Source organism: Lynx canadensis, chromosome B1 (genome assembly GCF_007474595.2).
Source record: "Lynx canadensis isolate LIC74 chromosome B1, mLynCan4.pri.v2, whole genome shotgun sequence".
In the NCBI taxonomy this organism is placed as follows: domain Eukaryota; kingdom Metazoa; phylum Chordata; class Mammalia; order Carnivora; family Felidae; genus Lynx; species Lynx canadensis.
The window spans coordinates 38,045,216-38,070,409 of NC_044306.2; the positions used below are offsets into that span (position 1 = coordinate 38,045,216).

Consider the following 25,194-nt stretch of genomic DNA (forward strand, 5'->3'; position numbering starts at 1 on the left):
ATTGATAGGTAACATACAGATTTCAGATATGTATGTACATATATAAAATACTCACATACTCAAATTGGATGTAAAATAATGTTGAGAATGTATTTCTAAGACAACATAGCTTTTCTGACAAATTGGATGAAATACATTTGAGTAAAATAAAAACTGTGATATGGTGATGAGTTTCACAACAATGTAAATGACATTAATGTTGTGAGGTCTTGTTTTTCAGATACACAAAATATGTTTTTTCTTGGTGCCTATGATAAACATATTTTCCATTTACATTACTGTTAAACTATGCCAACTTTTACAAATAAGCATTAGAATCAGCCAACCCAGTCCTCCTTCTCTTCCATACCTTCATACTCCTGCATCACAGGCCTAAACCCACTGACCTTATGATTGTTCACTTTGCCCTTGTCCACACAACGAAACAATTCACTATACTGTTTATGATGTCTACGGATCTGATTGAAATATTAAACTTTTGGAATACTTTCAAGTGTAAGGCTTTATTCCGCATAGACACTTGGTCTCTCTCTGAGCACCACCTGCCTCCTGAGCATCCTCTAGGCCATCATCATCATCGCCAGCACCTCCTGGTTGGTCAGATTTAAACAGAAATGCACAGGGGCACCTGGGTGGCTCTAAGTGTCTGTCTTCGTCTCAGGTCATGATCTTGTGGTCCATGAGTTCAAGCTCCACATCGGGTTCTGTGCTGACAGCTCAGAGCCTGGAGTCTGCTCCAGGTTCTGTGTCTCCCTCTCTCTCTTCCCCTCCCCTGCTCTTGATCTGTCTCTGTCTCTCTCAAAAATAAATAAAGATTAAAAGTCTTTAACAGAAATTCACAAAGTACATCTTTCATTCTTTTATCATCCAATGGGTTCCGTTTGTCTCTCAATAGTAACTGTATCTTCCATACTTCTGTTTCTAACGTGACCCAGAGGAATCTACTGCATGTCAGTAAATACTGTCCATTTTACCACATAAGCTCCATCATCAGGTGCTGTTTTTCATTTTGACATTATCCAGGGATTTTTTCTTCATGGGAGTCAGGCTGCTCTCAAGTGCATACCTGGTGACCCTCTTGTCCAGGCATCAGAGGCAGTGCCAGCACCTTCACAGCACCAGCCTCTCCTCAAGAGTCTCCCCAGAGACAAGGGTCACCCAGAACATCCTGTTGTTTGTGAGTTTCTTTGTGGCCATGTACTGGGTGGACGACATCATCTCCTCCTCCGCAACTCTGTTATGGACATAAGATAGAGTCATCCTGGATTTTCATAAGCTTGTGTCCAATGTCTATGCCACTATCAGTGCATTGGTGTTAATTTGTTCTGATAAAAGAAAAAAATGTGTTTCAAAAGTGTAGGAAAATGACAGTCAATTTACAATTATTTATTCATGAAGTAATTCACCTGAAAATTGGTTCTTTTCCTTTAATCAAATGTCAGATTGTTTGTTTATGTAACATTTAAACTGTAGTTTTAATTTAAAGGTAATTTAAAGTTAAATTTTGGGGATACCTGGCTGGCTCAGTCAGTTGAGCATCGGCTTCAGCTCATGTTATGATCTCACACTTTGTGAGTTACAGCCCCATATTGGCCTCAGATTCTGTCAGACTGCTAGCAAGGTGCAGTGTTTGGATATTCTGTCCCTCTGTCTTCCCCTTCCCAACTCGTGCTCTCCCCAAAATGAATAAATATTTATAAAAATAATATCAGGAGTTCTGGGTGGCTCAGTGCGTGTTAGCGTCTGATTCTTGATTTCTGCTCAGGTCATGATCTCATGTTCTATGAGTTCAAGCCCCACAGCAGGCTCTCTGCTGACAGCACAGGGCTTGCTTTGGATTCTGTGTCTCCCTCCGCCTCCCTCCCCTTCTCTCCTGATTGAGCTCGCTCTCTCTCTCTCAAAAATAAATAAACACTAAAAAGTTAAAATAAATAAATAAACTTAAAAAATAAAAATAAATAAAACAAAAAATATCTTAATTTATCTAAATATTTTTGAAACCTGTGATGTGAAGGACCCTCCAGTTTGTTTAGTTTAGTATTCAGGAAGATTAGATATTCCTATGCATTTACAATTCCTTTCTCTTTCACTTTAATTCTCAAACTCCCTTTAGGAATATTGTCTCTTGTACAAGAAAATTACACTCCAAATTATTGTGAATTAGTACAATGTTAGTATTATCTATTGGTAATGCAGTATTTTTAAACTTAAATTTACTCTTATTCAAGACACTTAGCTATGTATCCAATTTTACTTAGCAACAATTTCTCTCTGCCCTCTTTATACTTACTTCTCTGTGTTCTGGCTTCTATTAAGGCTGCAGAGATTTTACCCTCACCTTTGTAGTTTTTCTCTATTTTATCTTTCATTGCTTTTAAACCTCTCCCCCCTTTTCCTCAGTGCTTTTACTTTTTTTTTTTTTTTGCTTTTTTTTTGCTTTTTTGCTTTTCTTTTTTTATTTTTTTTAATTTAAATTCCTGTTAGTTAACATACAGTGTAATATTAGTTTCAGAGGCACAAAATAGTGATTCAACACTTCCATACATAACGCCCTGCTCATCAAGACAAGTGCACTTTTTAATCCTCATCAACCTTTAAACACAGCATCCACCCATCTCCCCCCTGGGAACCATCAGTGTGTTCTTTATACTTACGAGTCTGTTGGTTTGCCTCTCTCTCTCTTTTTTCCCCCTTTGTTTTGTTTCTTGAATTCCACATATGAGTGAAGTCATATGGTATTTGTCTTTCTCTGACTGACTTATTTCACTTAGCATTATCCTCTCTAGCTCCATCCATGTTATTGAGATTAAAATGTTTTTGATGGCTGAATAATATTCCATTGCATACATATATGTCACTTCTTTTTTATCCATTCATCAAATGATGGACACGGGCTCTTTCCATAGTTTGGCTATTGTTAGATATGCTGCTATAAACATCAGGGTGCATGTATACCTTTGAATTAGTATTTTTTTTTTATCCTTTAGATATTTCCTTTTCTTTTGTGTTATCCAGTTTGGTGAATATTTTACGTGAGTAATTTTAATACATGTTTGTTACAATGAATTTCTGATTTGTAACATTATTGTCTAATTTTGAATTTAGAAATTTATTAATCATTTCTTTAATTTTATTTTCTTATTTTTATATACTCTAGTGAACCAACTTTTTTCTTCTCATTTTGATCTTCCTACATCTGTAGTGAAAAGTGAGTTCCTCATAATACTCCAGTCTTTAATGTGCTTGGTTGCAATATTGCTTCTCAAGATTCTAGCTATTATATCTTTCACCGACTTAGATTAATCTTTAAACTTTTAAAATTTATTATTTAAATTTAAGTTCATTAACATACACTATAATATTGGTTTCAAATGCATAACCCAGTGAATAACCACTTACATGCAATACCCAATGCTCATCCCAACAAGTGTCCTCCTTAATGCCCATCACCCTGCTGCCCCATCCTTCACACAGCTCCCCTCCAGCAACTCTCAGTTTGTTCTCTGTGTTTGTCTTTTATGGTTTGCCTCCCCCTCTGTTTTTCTCTTATTTTTTTCCCTTTCCCTATGTTCATGTGTTGAGTTTCTAAAATTCCACATATGAGGGAAATCATGTATTTGTCATTCTCTGCCTGACATATTTTGCGTATCATAATACCCTGTAGTTCCATCCACATTGTTGCAAATGGTAAGATTTCACTCCTTTTCATCACTGAGCAGTATTTCACACTGCTCTCTCTCTCTTTCTCGCTCTCTCTCTCTCTCACACACACACACAAATCACCTTTTCTTTATCCATTAACCATTTGATGGATTTGGACTCTTTCCATAATTTGGGTATTGTTAATGGCACTGCTATAAACATTGGTGAGCATATGCCCCATCATAACAGCTTTTTGGTATCATTTGAATAAATCGCTAGTAGTGCAATTGATGGGCCACCAGGGTAGTTCTATTTTTAATTTTCTAAGGAAACTGAATACTGTTTATCAGAGTGCTGCATCAGTTTCCCTTCCCACCAACAGTGCAAAAATATTCCCCTTTCTCTCCCACCTTGACAACATCTGTTTTTTCCTGAGTTGTTAATTTAAGACATTTTTTTTTCAGGTGTGACATGATACCTCATTGTGGTTTCAATTTGTATTTCCTTGATGATGAATGATGTTGAGCTTCTTTTCATGTGAGCATTAGCTCTCTGGATGTCTTCTTTGGAAAAGTGTTTATCCATGTCTACTACCCATTTATTCAATGGATTGTTGTGCTTTTATTTTTTTGTTTGTTTTTAATTTCTGGGGGTGTCTGATAAGTTCTTTATAGATTTTGGATACAAACTCTTTATCAGATGTGTTATTTGCAAATATCTTGTCCCATTCAATTTACTTTTATTTTTTTTAGCAGAAGTGTAAATTTTTTTTAATATATGAAATTTTTTGTCAAATTGGTTTCCATACAACACCCAGTGCTCATCCCAAAAGGTGCCCTCCTCAATACCCATCACCCACCGTCCTCTCCCTCTAGTTTTGCTGATTGTTTCCTTTGTTGTGCAGAAGCTTTTTATCTTGATGAAGTCCCAATAGTTCATTTTTGTTTTTATTTTTCTTGGCTCCAGTGACGTGTCTAGTAAGAAGTTGCTGTAGCTGAGTTCAAAGACATTGTTGCATGTGTTCTCCTCTAGGATTTTGATGGTTTCGTGTCTCAAATTTTGTTCTTTCATTCATTTTGAATTTATTTTTGTGCATGGTGTAAGAAAGTGATCCAGTTTCATTTTGCTGCATTTCGCTGTAAAGTTTTCTCAAAAACATTTGCTGAAGAGATTTTTTTAATCTTTATTTTTCAGAGAGAGAGAGACAGTGCACAAGTTGGGGGAGGGGCACAGAGACATAGAGACAGAATCTGAAGCAGGCTCTGGGCTCTGAGGTGGGCTCTGAGACCCTGATTTGGGGATGGAACTCACGAAAGGTGAGATCATGACCTGAGCCAGTGTTAGATTCATAAACGACTGAGTCACCAAGGCACCCAAGACTATTTTTTCTTCCATTGGATAATCTTTCCTGCCTTCTTGACGATGAGCTTACTATATAGTTGAGGGTCCATATCTGAGTATTGTATTCAGTTTCAGTAATCAATCTTTATTTGTTCCAGTACCATACTGTTTTCGTGACTTCAGCTTTGGAATATAGCTTGAAATCCAGAATTGTAATGCCTCCAGTTTTATTTTTCAGGATTTCTTTCGCCATTCAGGGTCTTTTGTGGTTCCATACAAAGTAGGATTGTGTGATGTAACTCTGCATAGAATGCTGGTGGTATTTTGTTAAGGGTAGCATGAAATGTGTAGGTTGATTTGGGTAGTCGTTTTCAGGTTGGTTTGGGTAGTATTGTTCAGAGTATAAAGCTCTTTAGTTAGGTTTATTCCTAAGAATCATATGTTTTCTGGTGCAATTGTAAATGGGGTTGATTCCTAGATTTATTTTTCTGTTGTTTTGTTATGTTGTATAGAATTGCAACAAATTTCTGCACATTGATTTTATATCTTGCAACTTTGCTGAATTTGTGGATTAGTTCTAGAAATTTTTTGGTGGAGATCTTTTGTGTTTTGAATATAGAGTAGCATGTAATTTACACATAATGAAATTTTGAGTTTTCCTTGTCAATTTGTATGCTCCTTTTATTTCTTTTTGTTGCCTGATGGCTGAGGTTAAGACTTCTACTACTTATTAATTAGTAATGGTGAGTGTGGGCATCCTTATCTTGTTCCTGACCACAGGAGAAAGGCTCTTGGCTTTTCCTCAATGAAGGTGAAATTAGCTGACGGTCTTTCATTCATTGTCTTTGTAATGTTGAGGTATGTTTCATCTACTCCAACTTTGTTGAGTTTTTTTTTTTTAATCAGAGAAGGATGCTGTACTTTGTCAAATGCTTTTTGTGCATCTATTGACAAGATCATATCATTTTTTTTTTCTTTTATTAATGTGGTTCTGTCACATTGAATGCTCTGCAAATATTGAACCAGCCCTTCAGTCCAGGAATAAATCCCTGATCATGATGAATAATTCTTTTAATGTACACTTGAATTCAATTTTCTAGTATCTTGTTGAGAATTTTTCCATACATGTTTATCAGGGGTATTGGCCTGTAATTCTCCTTTTTAATGGGGTCTTTGCCTGCCTTTGGAATCAAGGTCATATTGGCTTTATAGAATGAATTTGAAGTTTTTGTTCTGTGTCTATTTTTATGGAACAGTTTGAGAAAGATAGGATGCACTCTTCTTTAAATATATGGCAGTATTCCCCTGGGAGTTGATCGGGCCCAGGACTTTTATTTGTTGAGAATTTTTTGATACTGATTCAATTTCCTTGCTGGTTGTGGGTCTATTTAAATTTTCAATCTTTACTCTTTCAGTTTGCAAGTTGGTAAGTGTCTAGGAATTTGTTCTTTTCTTCCACATTGCCCAGTTTTTGGCATATACTTTTTCATAGTATGCCCTTACAACTATAACAACTTTGTTATAATTAACTTTAAACCTTATCCTTGTCATAACTGCATTTATGTTTCTGTATCATACACCATGTGTTACTTCAGTGGTGACTTTATCCTATAAACAACCAAGGAGGCTGAATATGCATGACTTGTACTCTAAGACATTCTGTAAATATCAAAATTGCAGAGAAATGAAAAGATCAATGATTGCCCACCTTTACAAGAAGAAACAGTGTTGAATATTTGGAATACAGGGGACTTTTATGACAACAGGGACACTGTGTATGATTCCAAAATGGTGCCTAGAAATAACTATCCATTTCTCCAAACCCACACAATGTGCAACACCAGAAGGGCACAATAATGTAAACTCTGGAATTTGGGGGATTATGATGTGCCAAAGTATGCTAAGCAATTGTAACAAATTGTACTACTCCAGTAGAGGATGGGTATATGGAGGAGGCTATGCATGTGTGGAAACAGAGTATATCTGTAGCTTTATCTCAAATTTTCTGCAAAACAATAATTTGAAAACTTGAAATGTTTACAAAACATAAGATTTACTATATAAGAAAATTGAACAAAAGTCTATTTGCACCACTTGCCACCTAATCATAAACAAGGTCATCAATGACAGTCCCAGAACTTTCTGGTTGCAATATTAAAAAAAAATCCACCATCTAGGAATATAAACTAAGAAAAAAAAGAACTATTAATGAATTGAAGAGCAGATTCTTTAAAAAGATTTTCAAAAATGATGAGGCAATTGGAAAATAGATAAAACTCAGAAATTGTGCTAGACTTCTCAAAAAAAGAGAAGACAACTAAGTGAAACCATAATGAATGGGGAGAAATAAGAACCAAGAACACACAAATGGAAATAATTATAAGATTATATTAAAATTATATGCAAACAAATTGAACACTACGGAATAAACGTATACATTGTGAGAAACATATAATCTTCCAAACTGAATCAGGAAAAATATAGAACATTTGAACAGACCCATAATTTGTAATAAAATTGAATCATTAAACAAAAAAATCTCCCAAAAACCAAACTCCAGGGACTGCATTGAATGTGTAGATTGTTTAGGGTAACATAGATATTTTACCAATATTAGTTCTATCAATCCATGAGCATGGAATGTTTTTCTATTTCTTTGTGTCTTCTTCAATTTCTTTCATAAGGTTTCTATAATTTTCATAATACAGAACTTTTACCTCTTTAGTTAGGTTTATTCCCAGGTATCTTATGGTTTTTTTTTTTTGGTGCAATTGTAAATGGGATTTATTCCTTGATTTCAATTTCTGATGCTTCATTATTGATGTATAGAAATTCAACCAATTGCTATACATTGATTTGATGTCCTGTGACTTTGCTGAATTTATGTATCAGCTCTAGCCAATTTTCAGTGGATTTTTTTGAGTTTTCCCTATAGAGTATCATGTCATCTGTGAAGAGACAGAGTTTGACTTCTTCCTTGCTGATTTGCATCTTTTTGATTTCTTTTTGTTGTCTGATTCGGAGGCTAAGACCTCCAGTACAATATTGAACAACAATGGTGAGAATGGACATCCCTGCCATGTTAAGATCTTAGGGAGAATGCTCTTAGTTTTTCCCCATTGAGGATGATATTAGCTGTGTGGCGGAAATGAACAACTCAGGAAACCACAGCTGTTGTTGAGGATGCAGAGAAAGGGGAACTCCTTCGCACTTTTGGTGGGAATGTAAACTGGGGTAGTCACTCTGGAAAATAGTATGGAGCTACCTCAAAAAGTTAAAAATAGAACTCTTCTATGATGCAGCAATTGCACCACTAGGTACTTACCCAAAGGATACAAAGTGCTGATTTGAATTGGACCATGCACCCCCAATGTCTATAGCAGTTCTATAAACTATAGCCAAATTATGGAAATAGCTCAAATGTCCATCAACTGATAAATGGATAAAGATGTGAGATACACACACACACACACAAGGGAATGCTACCTGGTAAAAACATCTAACATTTTCCCCTTCCCCTCCCCCATGGTCTTGTATTAAGTTTCTCAGGATCCACATAAGAGTGAAAACATAAGGTATCTGTCTTTCTCTGTATGACTTATTTCACTTAGCATAACACTTTCCAGTTACATCCACGTTGTTATAAAAGGCCCTATTTCATTCTTTCTCATTTCCAGGTAGTATCTCAGCTATGATTTGTTCAAGTACACCTTCAGCCCCTTTTTCTCTCTCTTCTTCTGGAATTTCTTTGATATGGATATTGTTCCATTTGATTGCATCACTTATTTCACTAATTCTCCCCTCTTGATCCTGGATTTTTTTTTTATCTTTTTCTCAGCTTCCATTTTCCATAATTCTACGTTCTATTTCATGTATTCTCTCCTCTGCCTCTACAGTCCGTGCTATGGCCATCTCCATTTTATTTTGCACCTCATTTATAGCATTTTGTAACTCCTCATGACTATTTTTTAGTCCTTTGATATCTGTAGCTATAGATTCTCTGTTGTGCTCTATGCTTTTTTCAAGCCCAGTGATTAATTTTATGACTACTATTCTAAACTCTTGTTGTGTTGTATTGCTTAAATCGGTTTTGATCAATTTGTTACCTGTCACTAATTCCTGGAATTTCTTTTGAGGAGAATTCTCCCATTTTGTAATTTTGGGTAGTCCTTGTGGTAGCTCCAAAGTACAGGGCATTTTCCTGTTGTCCAGAGAATCTTGTGTTGGTGGGCAGGGCCACAGTCAGACCCGATATCTGCCACCAGCCCACTGCTGGGGCCACAGTCAGGCTGTTGTGTACTTTATCTTCCCTTGTCCCAAGGGAAGGACTCAAGGTGGAGTGGTGTGGCCTCTGTCTGGGCTGCTTGCACACTGCCAGGCTTGTGGTGCTGCATCTATGGAATCTGGCCCAGGCCATATTAGCCTGGATGGATAAGTAAGTTGCACAGGCACAGGAGGGGCAGGCTTAGCTAACTTTCCCATAGCTGGTGCCCTGTGGAAGGGGCTGGGTAGCTCTGGGAGAGGGCAGTCCTTTCAGAAGGATGGATCCACAGAAGTCTAGTGTTGGGTGTTTGTGTGGTGCAAGCAAGTTCAGTGATGGGAACTGTTTCCCTTTGGAATTTCAGATGGGGGATAGAAGGGGGAATGGAGCTTTCCAGCACCTTTGTTCCCCCAGAGTTCTGTCCTTCTGGGCCTTAACAACTCTCCATCCTGACATCCTCTGGCCCTCCTTGCTCTCTGAGAGCAGAGATGTTGACTTTTAACATTCCAGAAGTTAAGTCCCACTGGCTGTCAGAACTCATGCAATCTGGCTCCTTCTCTTTTGCAAGCTAGACTTCAAGAGCTCTGTCTTGCTCAGCAGGCTGCCCCTCCAAAGCCCAGGCTCCCTCCTGCCAATCAATGTAGCAAACTCCTCCTCTTTGCCCTTCCTACCATCTTCCAGTTTTAATACACACAGTATCATGTCATCTGCAAGTAGCGAAAGTTTGAATTTTTGCCCATTTAGATGTCTTTTATTTCCTTTTTCTGTCTGATTACTGAGGCTAAGACTTCCATTACTATGTTAAATTCCAATGGTGAGAGTGGACATCACTGTCTTATTTCTGACTGTGGAGGAAAAGCTCTCAGTTTTTTCCTTCCCATTGACGATCAAGTTAGTTGTGAGTCTTTCATACATGATCTTTATACTGTGGAAGTATATTACCCATACTCCTACTTTACTGATGACTTTTCTCAAGAAATGACACAGCAGTTTGTATACATTTTTTTCTACGTAGTTTTAGAGGACCATATAGTTCTTATCCATTTTTAATTCATATTGTACATCACGTTGAAATTTGTGAATATTGAACCACCATTTCAGTCCAGGAATAAATCCCACTTGAATGATTACTTAAATGTACTGTTGGATGTCACTTGCTAGGGTCTTTTTGAGAATTCTTGCATCCATTTTCATTAGGGTTACTCCCTGTATTATCTTTTTTAGTGGAGTATTTTCTGGTTTTGTATTCTTGCATTGAAAGGTAAAGATTGCCTTGTAGAATGATTTTGGAAATTTCCTTCATTTATATTTTTTTTGGGGGGGGAGCTGCTTGAGAAGAATGGGCATTAACACTTCTTTTAATGTTTGGTGGAATTCCCCTGGAAAACCATCTGGCTGAGGACTGGTTTGCTTGGGGCGTGGGGTTGATTATGAATTCAGTTTCTTTGTTGGTTATAAGTGTATTCAAGCTTTCTATTTCTTCCCGTTTCAGCTTTAGTAATTTGTGTGTTTCTAGGAATTATCCAATAATTTCAGATTGCCCAACTGGTTGGCATCAATTTTTCATAATATCCTTTTACAATTTGTTGCATTTCTGTGTTGTTCATGGTAATCTCTTCTTGCTCATTCGTGATTCTACATATTTGGTTCCTTTCTCTTTTAGTTTTAGAAGTCTGGATGAGGGTTTATGAATTTTACTAACTTTTCAAAGAAACACCTCCTGTTTCATTGATCTGTTCTACTGATTATTTTTCTTTTTTCTATATCATTTATTTTAGTATAATTTTTATTATTTCCATTTTTTCTGCTAGTTTTCAGACGAATTTGTCGTGCTTTTTCTAGCTCTATGAGGCGTAAATTATGGTTGTGTATTTGACCCTTTTCCTACTTCTTCAGGTAAGCCTATATTTCAAAACACTTCACTGTTATGATTATTTGCTCCATCCCAAATGTGGACTGTCATGTATTCATTATCATTTGTTTCCATGTATTTCTTCTTCTTTTTTTTAATTTCCTGGTTGGCTCAGCCATTCTTTAGTAGGATGTTGTTTAGCCTTCATGTATTTGTGGTCTTCCCAATGTTTTATTTGTGGTTGACTTCAAGTTATATACTGCTGTGGTTGGAAAATATGCATGGTACAATCGCAATATTTTGTACTTATTGAGGTAGTTTCTGACTACGTATGTGATCTAATCTGGAGAATGTCCCATAAGCACTTGAAAAGAATGTGTATTATGATGTTATAGGATGGAATGTTCTGAATGTATCTGTTAAATCCATCTGGTCCTGTGTCTCTTTCAAAGCCATTGTCACGTTGTTGACTTTCTCCTTAAATCATCTGTCCATTGTTGTAATTGGGGTGTTAAAGACTCGTATTGTATTATTATCAAAGGGTTCCTTTATGTTCATTAGCAATTGTTTTGTGGATTTTGTTTGTATCAAGTTGGGACATAAGTATTTACAATTGTTAGATCTTGTCAGACCTCTTTACTATGATATAGTGATGTTCTTCATCTCTTGTTAGTTACAGTCTTTTGCTTAAAATCTTGTTTCTTTGATAGAAATATTGCTACTCTGGCTTTGTCTTGACTTCCATTTGCGTGATAAATGCTCCCCAGCCCCTTACTTTCAATCTACAGGGGTCTTTAGGTATAAAAGCAGTTTCTTATAGGCAACATATTGATGAGTGTTGTTTTTCTTTTCCATTCTGACACTCTGTGACTTTTGATTGGAGCATGTAATCATTTTACATTCAGATTGATTATTGATAGATATGAATTTAGTGCATTTTATTATTTTGTCATTGCTTCTGGAGACTTTCTCTGTTTCAATCTAGTCTTCATTTCATTGGGTCTTTCTTCTTGAGTCCCCCTTTAATATTTCCTACAGGCTTGGTTTAATGGTCATCAACACTTTCTTTTTTTTTTTTTTTTTTTTTTTTTGGTCTGGGTAAGTCATTATCTCTCCTGATATTATGATCAACAGCCTTAATGGATAAAGTATACTTGGCTGCATATTTTTTCCCATTCAGCATGTTGAATGTATTATGCCACTACTTCTGGTCAGCCCAGTTTTTATGGAGAGGTCTTGTGCCAACCTCATTCATCTTCCCTTGTAAGATGCAGACTTCTTTTCTCTTGCTGCTTTTACAAGGTTTTCATTATGTCTATACTTTGCAAATTGTACTATAATATACCTTGATGTTTGCCTGCTTTTGTAATTTTGATGACACTTCTTTGTGCCTCTTGGATTTGGATGTCTCAGATGAGAGAAACCTTCATTTATAATTTCTTTCTCATGCAATTGTAAATGACATTTTTTTCTTTCTGCTACATCATAATGAATGCATGAAATGCAACAGATACCTGCATATTAGTAGTTAATTTTACTTTACTGAATTAATTTTCAGTTCTAATATGTTTAGTGGATTCAATAAGGTTTGCATATAAAATGTCATGTCCTAATTCCTAAACACCCACACTCTTCCAAAACTCAATCAGGAGGAAATAGAAAGCTTGAACAGACCCATAACCAGCGAAGAAATTTAAACAGTCATCAAAAATGTACCAACAAATAAGAGTCCAGGACCAGTTGGCTTCCCAGAGGAGTTCTACCAGAGGTTTAAAGCAGAGATAATACCTATCCTTCTCAAGCTATTCCAAGAAATAGGGAAGGAAAACTTCCAGACTCATTCTATGAAGCCAGTGTTACTTTGATTCCTAAACCAGACAGAGACCCAGTAAAACAAGAGAACTACAGGCCAATATTCCTGATGAATATGGATGCAAAAATTCTCAATAAGATACTAGCAAATCGAATTCAACAGCGTATAAAAAGAATTATTCACCATGATCTAGTGGGATTCATTCCTGGGATGCAGGGCTGGTTCAACATTCGCAAGTCAATCAATGTGATACATCACACTAATAAAAGAAAAGAGAAGAACCATATGATCCTGTCAATCGATGCAGAAAAGGCCTTTGACAAAATCCAGCACCATTTCTTAATAAAAACCCTTGAGAAAGTCGGGATGGAAGGAACACACTTAAAGATCATAAAAGCCATTTATGAAAAGCCCACAGCTAACATCATCTTCAATGGGGGAAAAACTGAGAGCTTTTTTCCTGAGATCAGGAACACGACAGGGGTGTCCACTCTCACCACTGTTGTTTAACATAGTGTTGGAAGTTCTAGCATCAGCAATCAGACAACAAAAGGAAATCAAAGGCATCGAAATTGGCAAAGATGAAGTTAAGCTTTCACTTTTTGCAGATGACATGATATTATACATGGAAAATCCGATAGACTCCACCAGAAGTCTGCCAGAACTGATACATGAATTCAGCAAAGTTGCAGGATACAAAATCAATGTACAGAAATCAGTTGCATTCTTATATACTAACAATGAAGCAACAGAAAGACAAATAAAGAAACTTATCCCTTTCACAATTGCACCAAGAAGCATAAAATACCTAGGAATAAATCTAACCAAAGATGTAAAAGATCTGTATGCTGAAAACTATAGAAAGCTTCTGAAGGATATTGAAGAAGATATAAAGAAGAGGAAAAACATTCCATTCTCATGGATTGGAAGAATAAATATTGTCAAAATGTCAATACTACCGAAAGCTATCTACACATTCAGTGCAATCCCAATCAAAATTGCACCAGCATTCTTCTCGAAACTAGAACAAGCAATCCTAAAATTCATATGGAACCACAAAAGGCCCCAAATAGCCAAAGTAATTTTGAAGAAGACCAAAGCAGGAGGCATCACAATCCCAGACTTTAGCCTCTACTGCAAAGCTGTCATCATCAAGACAGCATGGTATTGGCACAAAAACAGACACATAGACCTATGGAATAGAATAGATACCCCAGAACTAGACCCACAAACGTATGACCAACTAATCTTTGACAAAGCAGGACAGAACATCCAATGGAAAAAAGACCGTCTCTTTAACAAATGGTGCTGGGAGAACTGGACAGCAACATGCAGAAGGTTGAAACTAGACCACTTTCTCACACCATTCACAAAAATAAACTCAAAATGCATAAAGGACCTGAATGTGAGACAGGAAACCATCAAAACCCTAGAGGAGAAAGCAGGAAAAGACCTCTCTGACCTCAGTCGTAGCAATTTCTTACTTGACACATCCCCAAAGGCAAAGGAATTAAAAGCAAAAATGAACTACTGGGACCTTATGAAGATAAAAAGCTTCTGCACAGCAAAGGAAACAACCAACAAAACTAAAATACAACCAACGGAATGGGAAAAGATGTTTGAAAATGACATATCGGACAAAGGGCTAGTATCCAAAATCTATAAAGAGCTCACCAAACTCCACACCCGAAAAACAATCCAGTGAAGTAGTGGGCAGAAAACATGAATAGACACTTCTCTAAAGAAGATATCCAGATGGCCAACAGGCCCATGAAAAGATGCTCAACGTCACTCCTCATCAGGGAAATACAAATCAAAACCACACTCAGATATCACCGCACCCCAGTCAGAGTGGCCAAAATGAACAAATCAGGAGACTATAGATGCTGGCGAGGATGTGGAGAAACGGGAACCCTCTTGCACTGTTGGTGGGAATGAAAATTGGTGCAGCCACTCTGGAAAACAGTGTAGAGGTTCCTCAAAAAATGAAAAGTAGACCTACCCTATGACCCAGCAATAGCACTGCTAGGAATTTACCTGAGGGATACAGGAGTACTGATGCATAGGGGCACTTGTACCCCAATGTTCATAGCAGCACTCTCAACAATAGCCAAATTATGGAAAGAGCCTAAATGTCCATCAACTGATGAATGGATAAAGAAATTGTGGTTTATATACACAATGGAATACTACGTAGCAATGAGAAAAAATGAAATATGGCCTTTTTTAGCAACGTGGATGGAACTGGAGAGTGTAATGCTAAGTGAAATAAGCCATACAGAGAAAGACAGATACCATATGGTTTCACTCTTATGTGGATCCTGAGAAACTCAACAGGAACCCATGGGGGAGGGGAAGGAAAAAAAAAAAAGACGTTAGAGTGGGAGAGAGCCAAAGCATAAGAGACTGTTAAAAACTGAGAACAAACTGAGGGTTGATGGGGGGTGGGAGGGAGGGGAGGGTGGGTGATGGGTATTGAGGAGGGCACCTTTTGGGATGAGCACTGGGTGTTGTATGGAAACCAATTTGTCAATAAATTTCATATATATATATATAAAAAAAATGAAAAGTAGACCTACCCTATGACCCAGCAATAGCACTGCTAGGAATTTACCTGAGGGATACAGGAGTACTGATGCATAGGGGCACTTGTACCCCAATGTTTATAGCAGCACTCTCAACAATAGCCAAATTATGGGAAGAGCCTAAATGTCCATCAACTGATGAATGGATAAAGAAATTGTGGTTTATATACACAATGGAGTACTACAGGGCAATGAGAAAGAACAAAATATGGCCCTTTGTAGCAACATGGATGGAACTGGAGAGTGTTATGCTAAGTGAAATAAGCCATACAGAGAAAGACAGATACCATATGGTTTCACTCTAATGTGGATCCTGAGAAACTTAACAGAAACCCATGGGGGAGGGGAAGGAAAAAAAAAGAAAGAGGTAGAGTGGGAGAGAGCCAAAGCATAAGAGACTCTTAAAACCTGAGAAGAAACTGAGGGTTGATGGGGGGTGGGAGTGAGGGGAGGGTGGGCAATGGGTATTGAGGAGGGCACCTTTTGGGATGAGCACTGGGTGTTGTATGGTAACCAATTTGACAATAAACTTCATATATTGACAAAAATAAAAAAAGTAAAATGTCATGTACTTTGCCAATTGTAATTTTTCATTCTCCTTACCAATTTGAAATACTTGTCTATCTTTGTCTTCTGTTATTGCTGTGTTTACCACGTTCAGTACTATCTTGAACAAAGGTGGTGAAAGTGGGTATTTGTGTTTCCCTCCTGATCTTACAGGAAATGTTTTCATTTTTTTCACTATTGAATATGATTTTAGCATGTTTTCCCCATATTTGAACCTTTAATATTGAGATATGTTCTTTCAAAAACCGCTTTCTGAGCCTTATAATGAATGAATGTTGTAGTTTGTCAAATGCTTTCTCTGCATCTACAGGGAGGATCCTATGGGTTTTACCCTGCATTATTTTGATGGCATTTATCAAGTAGTTTTAATTGTGAATTTTCAACCACCCATGCATCACTACAAAAAATCACAGTGGAGGATGGGTAATGATTTCTAAAATTTAATATTGAATATTGTTTGGTAAATTTGTTGAGGAATTTCTGCATCTATATTCATCAGAGTCATTGGCCTGTAGTTTTTATTATTTTATATTTTAGTGTCTTTGGTTTTTGATATCTGCGTAGTAGTTGCCTTTATAATCGATTTGAAAGTTTTTCTTTATCTTCTATTTCGTTTTGGTTACTTTGAGAATGGTTGTTAATGCGTCTTTAAATATTTGATAGAATTCACCTGTGAAGCCATTAGATTGTGGATTTGATTTGATTTGTGTGCGTGTGTTTTGGTTACTGATTCAATTTCATTATAATAGCATGTTCAAACTGTCTATCTCCAGGAATTTGTCTGTTCCTTCTGGTTTGTTGAGTTGTTACCATGTAATGTCTTTCTATATTATTTTATAAATTTTCTCATTTCTGTGTTTCTTCTGTCAGTTTAGTTTATTTCTGATTTTATTTATTTGAGTCTTCTCAAGTAAATGTTTTGAGACTGGCTGTAGTTTTTCATTTATGATTGTTTTTTCAAAGAACAACCTCTTGGGGCACCTGGGTGGCTCAGTCGGTTGGGGGGCCGACTTCAGCTCAGGTCATGATCTCGCGGTCCGTCAGTTTGAGCCCCGCATCGGGCTCTGTGCTGACAGCTCAGAGCCTGGAGCCTGTTTCAGATTCTGTGTCTCCCTCTCTCTGACCCTCCCCCATTCATGCTCTGTCTCTGTCTCAAAAATAAATAAACGTTAAAAAATTTTTAAAAAAAAGAACCACCTCTTGATTTAAATTATATTATTTTATTTTAGTGTTTTAGAAGTTTGACTTTTTTTAAATTTGAAAAACAGGAAATGCTGAGTCTGTTATTTATGGCCTGGTACCTGCTTAGGTAGCAAGGGTTGTAGATGGAGACCACTCTTCGTTGTCATGGTGAAATAAATCTTACATTTTTAAAGACTATGTGCCAACAGTGATTTTTATTCAAAGAAAAATGAGAATAAGGTATAGAGAATTTCATTATACTTTATGCTTCCACACATGCATGGCCTCGTCCAGAATCAACATACTCTACCAGAGTAGAACATTATTTACAATAGATAAAGCTACACTGACACATTACAATCAACCAAAGTGAAGCCCCATTAATGTTCCCAAACCAGAAGAAAGTTATAGGACTACTGTGTAGAAAGACACATCATCATCCTGGCATTCTTTCCTGCAGGCAACAGTGAATGTACAATGCAACTAAAAATATTTTGTCTACTGACTATTTCTAAGATGGAATGATGAGACTTTATAAAGACCAAAAGTCTGGTTGGGAGTGGGAATGTTTCAGGAAAAGTGTGTTCTGTGTGTTGAGGATATTGGAGAATTTTAGCTTACAGCACAGGAAGTAGGTAAGCATATGCTTTACTGGGACATTTGGCATTAATTTTGGGCTTGCTCAACCTTAAAGCAAGGTGGCCTCTCTTAGTGTCTTCAGCTTAGATAGTATATCCCAGGGCCTGCCAACAGAGATAAGTTCATTAGTGGGGATGAGCCCTGAGCTGTTGTGGTTACTTGTGTGGACGGGACACACTCCTCTATACCCACTCTCCTCATATTCCTGCTTGGGAATGACCTTTGCCCACATCACCACCGGCACAGTGGAATCACAGAGGGAGAAGAACCTGGTGGTCAGCTCACCTGGAAGCCTAAAGGTCAGTCTCTCCTCCTTTGCGCATGAACCTGGGGCAAGTGTGGGGTACTCTGACATATACCTTGACACCACCTAGAGAGTGTGGATCTCTCAAAACTGGCTAAAGGACCAGAGATCTAAAGGAGGGTTATCACTTCAGACATACACCCAGGACCATTCCCAGTTCTGATCCAGATATCTCTCCTCTGCCAGCCACAGGTATTTATTTCCTGATGACTAAATCTTCTTCTGTTTAACCAAATCAAGCATCTCCACTTGAACTGGAGAACCCACGTGACATGGAGCAGCTGGAATAAGTTGACTTTTCAGATCATCCCAATCAGACAGGATGAGACTATCCTTGTGACTCCCAATGTGTGTATCATTCATTTCAACCCAAGTCTGCCTTTATGAGAACATCTGCCCCTACAGTCCATCAGTCTGGCTCCACAGATGGGGGTGTCCATTCATTCTGGGCAAACTAAAACATATCTTTGGGGGAAAATTTTTTGCCAAATTTACCATTACCATTTCCTGCAAGGAGTGGGTTTCCTGAAAATGGAAGTGATGTCCTTAGTCACTTTTCAAAGTCAGACACTTTAATTCCACACCAGAAAACTGAAGATGAGTTCAGAACCTCCTTAGGTGTGTTACTAAACTTAGTAACTTATGTGCTTATCTCAAATGAAAAATCAACTGGCATTTACATGTACAGCTCAACACCTCTACAAGGCCAGACAATTTAAAATTTTTCTCAGCCACAAATTTTGATATACCTCAAAAACAAACTTATCTCACACTCCTAATGTTCTAGGTTGCTCTAGCCTCAAGTATTCATACCACCGCTGGAATAATATTCCTTAGACAAACTGGTACGGAGAGACTGAGCATAATATTCACTAGGTCACTTGGACTTTAATTGACTGGGGTCCCAGAGGCCACCTTGAAACAAAATATTCGAATAAGACCATATCCTTCGACCAATCTAGTAAGAATAATAAGACAGAGGTTGGTCTGGCCCTATATTTCTACTCATAAAGGAAAATGTAAAATGGTTGTTAATCTTTGAGACCTAGGCCTTCCCTTCTTGACTCATAGTGTTAGCCATGATGAAATTTATATAAATACACATATTAACAAAACATGGGACTCCCTGACCAGTTTGCATGGGCCACTATTTGCATTCCTTCTCCCTACATTCTCTTTATTGCCTCCACTTTACAAACCCAACAAATAGAAATAAGTATAACATTTCTACCATCATGGACTGGTTTATGTCCTGAGTAAATAAATATAACATCCACCAATTAAATCTCTCCTCTTTGTTAGTACTTAGTGTGTCTCAGCCTGGGTTTCTGTTAATAGCTCTGAGCCCTATATGCATCCATCAGGAAGAGGCTCACTTTCCAAGATTGTTCAACACTGGTATTCAGCTGTAAGGCAAAAGTGATTTGTTGGCCTGTTAATCATGGGCGCCTTAGCAGCAGTAAGCATTATCACCTCTGCCACTGTCACTGGAATCAGCCTGCACCAAACAGTCCATGTCCTCAATACATTTATGGTCAACAGTACCAAAGAATAATAAACCAAATTTCTATTCCTATACAAGTTTTGGCCTGCCTTGAAGCTTTTGTGCTGCAGTGGAATTTATTGGAAAAAGACAGGAAGCCTTCTTCCTCCACTCTAAACTGCCCCGTGACCCTAACTACCAGCATATTTGCATAACTGCCATTCCTTATAGTCATTCCCAAGCCTGGGATGCTTTCCAGACACACCTTTGCAGTGTTTTGTTTTTCTATGTCTCTAACAATATAGGAAATTTGGATGTGATATTGAGCCAACAGCTACAATATTACAGATGACCAAATTAGAAATGAATGGCCTGATTCCTGGGCAGTGTGGCATGACTTAAATCTTTTCTCACTTAGAGCCAGCACACATATCAAATTCTGGATAACTCTGAGAAGCAGAATACTTATACCGTGTCTCTTTTTATAACTTTGCAGAGTCACCCGCCAGCCACCCAAAAACAAAAGAAGGACCAGGAGCTTGTCATGACCGTCTGTGAACAAAAAACTAGAAAAAAAAAACCAAAGAAAAAAAAGGTGGGATTGTGGGAATTGAGTATAGGAATCCCTGAGCTTGTACCAATGGGTTAACAAGGCTAAGGATGAAATCATCCATGATTAGGTAAGCAGAGCAAAACTTCCCTGAGCATGGAAATAGAGGAATAGGAAGCCACAGGATGAAAGCATCCAGAAGAGGTAAAGAGGGTGAAAGCACCCCCAGCATAGAACAAAGACACAGGAATAGGAAGCCACAGATAAAAGCATCTAAGATTAAGTAAACAGGGCTAAAGCACCCTTACATTCCCAGGAAATGGGCACCAGGAAGAGGCCTGAGCAGGGTCTTCCAGGAGTGCCCTGCCCTAGAGGATCATGTGGCAAACTGCCAGGTGTCTCTTTATATCTTGTAGGCACCAGGGAATGATTCCACCTCATCTCTCAGAGAATCCAACAAACAACCCATGAAGATGGCCCAGTTATGTCCCCCAGTCACAGTTGTGGATACTGAGGCTAGTAGCACAGCCTGGGGTCACTAGTAAGACAAGCTAGGTGAGAATCGCAGTCCCTTTGACATTTGATTGTCCTAACCTCAGGCCTGCATCTCAGCATTCTGGAAATCAGGTCCTGCCTCCGGAGCACCCCACCCTCCTGCCATGAGGCCCCTCTGAACTCAAGGGAGCTGAGCTGACCCATCTGCCTGGGACCAGACATGGTGGCTGGGGAAGGAAGACCCTGGGCTCTATAGGTTCTCCCGGTACTGGACCATCTGAGCTCTGTTGTCTCTCCCAGTAACAGACCAGCTGGGCTCCATGGACTCTCCTGCTATTGAACAGCTGCTCCCCTTCAGGTGAGGACTTCTGACTGTGGATCTCCTGGGGTTTGGTTTCCTTATGCTATCAACTGGCCTGCTGCTCCCCAGACCATAAGCCGCCAGGTGATCAGCACTGCCCCCATAGGGTTTCATTTGCCTGAATTCCTTCCAGGTAATTGCACATCTCTGACAACTGCTCCCCATGGAGGTTGCCTCCCCTTGGACTTCCATGTGTTTGCTCTTCATCCAAGGAATACATTGGCTTTGGAGTATTTTGGGAACAGAGGCGTGGAAACCTTTCTCTGGACTTAGGTCGTGAGGAACACTTTTCCCCCTTTGTGGTGTCAGTGTCCAGCTTCCTGCATTTGCCTCTTTCTGTTTTGGCCACAGGATGAACATCCATGTCTTGTCGGGAGTCAGGCTGTGGTGTCACAGGAGGAACAGGGGTCTCAACCCCAAGACCGTGCCCTTTCTTACCAAAGTGGTCTTATTTTTTCACATCCAATTTTTAATCCATTGTGAATTTCAGTATCAAATGAGAAAAATTCTATTTCAAATAAACACAAAATACAAAAATTAATCTGTCCCATCTTAGAAAATTTGGGCAGACACAAAAGCATCTATTGCAAGGTTCCAGTTATAGGAAACATCCATAGTAGGTTAACAGCAGGGAGAAAGCAGATTCATGGTTCCCAGAGGCTGGGTGAGGGGACAAATGGGGAGTGAGGGCTTCAGGTACATGGTGTCCCTTGGGGACGGAGATATTCTGCAAAAATATTCTGTGGCGTGTTTGCAGAGCATTGTGAGTGTACTCAAAGCCCAGGAATCATACAATTTCAATCATATACACATTTCTTAAAAAGTTAATAATAAATACTATACAAAACACAAAATTATAAAATAATAGTTGAACTATAGCAGGAAGAAAGCACAAATAGGGAGAGAAAGAATCATTCTGCTGGGGTGTTGGGGTTGGGTGATTGAATTAAGGGTCATCCTACAACTAGGTGTCCCCATCGGGCTTTGGGGGCTCTCAATGTCTCTGGGATCCTGGTGCGGGCAGTGACAGTGAGAGGGGCAGGGGCAGAGCAGGAGCAAGAATAGGGACAGGGGCAGGAGAAGGGGCAGATACAAGGCAAGAACAGGACCAAGGGCAGGGGCAGTGGCACCAACAGGGGCAGGAGTAAGGCCAGGGTCAGGAACTGTGGGAGGGCTGGGGACAGGAGCAAGAACAGGGCCAGGGGCAGGGGCAGAACAATGGTAGGGGTAGGAATAGAAACAGGGGCAGAGGCAGTGGCAGGGGCAGGAGTAGGAACAGTGGAAGTCACAGAGGCAGAAGCAGGAAGAGTGTCAGGAGAAGGAGCTGGAATAGAAGCAGGAATAGTGTCAGAAGCTGAGGCAGGAGCAGAGGCAAGAATTGGAGCAGGAGCTGGTTCACTCTGTACAGGTGCTGGCTGTCCCTGCACAGGTGCCAAGTCATCTTCTGGCTCCTGGACTCCTGCAGGAGTCCCTCCAGACAGCACCTTCCCTGCAGAGCGGCTGATGCCAGCGATCATGTGGCCTGGAGACACAGTGGCTTCTGCTCCTGCACCTGACTCTTCAGAATAATACAGAGTGATATTTTGAGCAAGTCTAAGTCCTCAGCTGTGAGATGAGAAAGATAACCCCCATGCCTGCCTCTCCAGGTTCCTTGGCATAGAGAGAACACACCTCTGAGCCTCCCAGAGAAGCCACAGCCAGGAACACACACCAGGACCTGTTCCCTTCTGCAAACCACAGCTGGGTACTCTGAGGCCAGAGTTTGCTCCTGTCCCCCACCATGACCTGGGGGCTCCTCCCTTGGTGAACAATTACTGGCTGGCCCCATACACCCACATCACCCATCCTCAGCCTTCTCACCCTCTGGCTCTACCTCCGCAGGCTGTAGCTCCTGGACCAGTGACTGGCGGACCATTGTCCTGTACATTGTTCTGGACTGTGACCACTCCAAGCAATCTCCACTCCCTTTTCTGGAGACTTCCCACTGGTCACTTTCTGTGTCCAGGGTGGCCCTCCTGGGTGGTTGGACACATGGGCATCTCAACAAGGTAGACAAAGCATGGGTCTGCCAGCCGCTTCCTGATCACATATGTAGTCTTCTGTAAAGACATTGAATAGGAGCCATCCCAGATGTATCACAGCCATGCCCAAACATCCTCAGGGTCCTTCTGCCTTCTCCCACTGATGCTTCTAGATTGGACACTGACCTGTGGACAACCCTGCACCCATGACACAATGACATACAACTTCAGTGCTCAGGATGAACTTTGGGGACAACAGGAAAGCCCCAGAACACCCAGTCCCTCTCCACCAGCCTTTACCTGGGTTGTGAGCATGACCTCCCACCAGGCCTCTGAATGCTCATCAGACTGCACCTGCCCAGCAGGCTCTCCACATGACCCTTCCTTCCACACATAGACACATACACATGGGGGGGTGGGGAAGTGGGGCCACACAGGTCAGTAAGAGAGGTATCGGGCTTCACTGGCCAGATATGGGACTCTCTATGTTACCTTTGGTTCTTTCCAAGCTAGAATCCAGAGGTGCCCAGTGTGAGACATAGCACACTGTCTCCAGGATCGTGAAGCAGTGTCACTTTTGGCTCTCCTGAGCCGAAAGCTTGGTGACATGGGCACACAGCAGGAGAGCATGTTGCCTATGTGCAGGTTTCCAAACAAATAAGCCCAGCAGGACTCTGTCTCCAGAATGTGGGTGCCTGGTTACCTGAGTTCTGAATTCTGTTGTGCTCTGTTGTCAAGGAAGTGAGGTCAAGGAAGTGAGCCTGGTGGCTCCTTGCCAGGCTTCTTTCTTATGCAACAGCCAGTCTCTCAGGCCTCAGTTGAGACGGGCTCCACTCCACTCCATGCCCTGTCCATATAGTGACACCAACACACCTCACCCAGAGCTCCCAGGAGTCCTGGGTGCAGCCAGTGCCCCAGAGTTGAGGACATAGAGCTGAGTTGAGGCCAGACTCCTACCCTTGACCATAAGTGTGACCCTGCACAAATCCTGGCCTGCTCAGGGCCTCCCAAGTCTCCCCATCTGCACTGTGTGGTCATTCTGGCATCTACTTCTAGGCACACCATCAAGGGAGCGGCCTATAGAAACACCCATACCTGCTATCGCATGAGGCTTATGCATACACTTGTCCAGGGAAGGGTGAGAAAAAGGTGACCGTGTCATATAACACACTCTAAAAGGCCTGAGTCTAAAGGGCTTGAGTTGGCTCTGGGGTCCAGAAAGAGCCACCCCTTCCTGCCTGGTTCCCAGGCCCAGTGGGAAATTTTAAATGAACTCATACAGATCTTGTCCCACCTGACACACACTTACAGGGGCTCCCATGATATTTGGGCTCAGGGCCCAGTGCCTCCTCTGGGCCAATGTGCTGAGCAGTCCCCATAGTGTCTCCCAGTGTTTCTGAATCCTGGTCACACATCCCTCCACTCCCGGGTGGGTGGCCCATGTGACTTTGTTCTAAGGGATAGAAGAGAATGATGGTGTGTCATTTCCAAGCTGCTTTGTGCTAGTCTGTGGTTTCTCCTGGTTTCCTCTCTCCTTTGTCCATTCTCTGTTTCTGCCTCAGACTGTCTCTGTGTTTCCACATGACCAGAGCTAGTGGAATTCAGATTCCATATGAGAATCCTCAGAATCCTCCCTGGAGCCCTGTCTCCCACACGTGTCTTGCTATTCATATCACTCCTGAGGCATCCTCCCGCATCCAGGACTGCCTCTGGAACCACTTCCTAAGGAGGACCTGAGACTCCAGCAAGGAAGCTCATGACCTTGGTCCCCACAATGGCATCCATTGCTCTGCTGCATCCACAAAGGTCTTCAGTCCTCCAAGTCCCAGGTTTTCCTCTGCTCATGACCTTGAGGGAGTAGAAGCGTTGTCCTTGGATGGAATATATGCAGTATGTTCTCCACATCCATCCTGTTATTGCAAATGGCAAGATTTCCTTCTTCTGTAAACAGTATAATGCTAAGCAAAATAACTCATAAAATGAAAATTCCATTTTATTTCACTCATATGCACAATTTGGAACCTAAGCAAATCAATATTAGAGGAAAGGAGAAGCAATCCAACAAACTCAGAAACAAACTGTTGGACACCAGAGAAGA

At 40.0% G+C, this 25,194-nt stretch overlaps 1 protein-coding gene and 1 pseudogene across 1 annotated transcript; one reads left to right on the forward strand and one right to left on the reverse strand.

Annotated features, from left to right (window-relative positions):
- Positions 1 to 250: 250 nt before the first annotated feature.
- Positions 251 to 11,101, forward strand: LOC115512945 (annotated as a pseudogene).
- A 6,515-nt stretch (positions 11,102 to 17,616) lies between these two features.
- Positions 17,617 to 23,152, reverse strand: LOC115511940 (skin secretory protein xP2-like). Its single transcript, XM_030312485.1, has 2 exons — positions 22,936 to 23,152; positions 17,617 to 22,633 (listed from the first exon to the last, which is right to left on the reverse strand). The coding sequence occupies exons 1-2, from the start codon at positions 23,000 to 23,002 to the stop codon at positions 22,029 to 22,031; spliced, it is 672 nt and encodes a 223-aa protein (XP_030168345.1). The 5' UTR covers positions 23,003 to 23,152; the 3' UTR covers positions 17,617 to 22,028.
- Between the last annotated feature and the right edge of the window lie 2,042 nt (positions 23,153 to 25,194).

What these genes read in the sequence shown, in the direction of transcription:
- LOC115511940 (XM_030312485.1), bottom strand. Translation starts at nt 23,002, where the DNA reads ATGTACAGGACAATGGTCCGCCAGTCACTGGTCCAGGAGCTACAGCCT. An exon ending in TGCGGAGGTAGAGCCAGAGG is followed by an intron (nt 22,634 to 22,935) that starts GTGAGAAGGCTG and finishes ATTATTCTGAAG; the next exon opens with AGTCAGGTGCAGGAGCAGAA.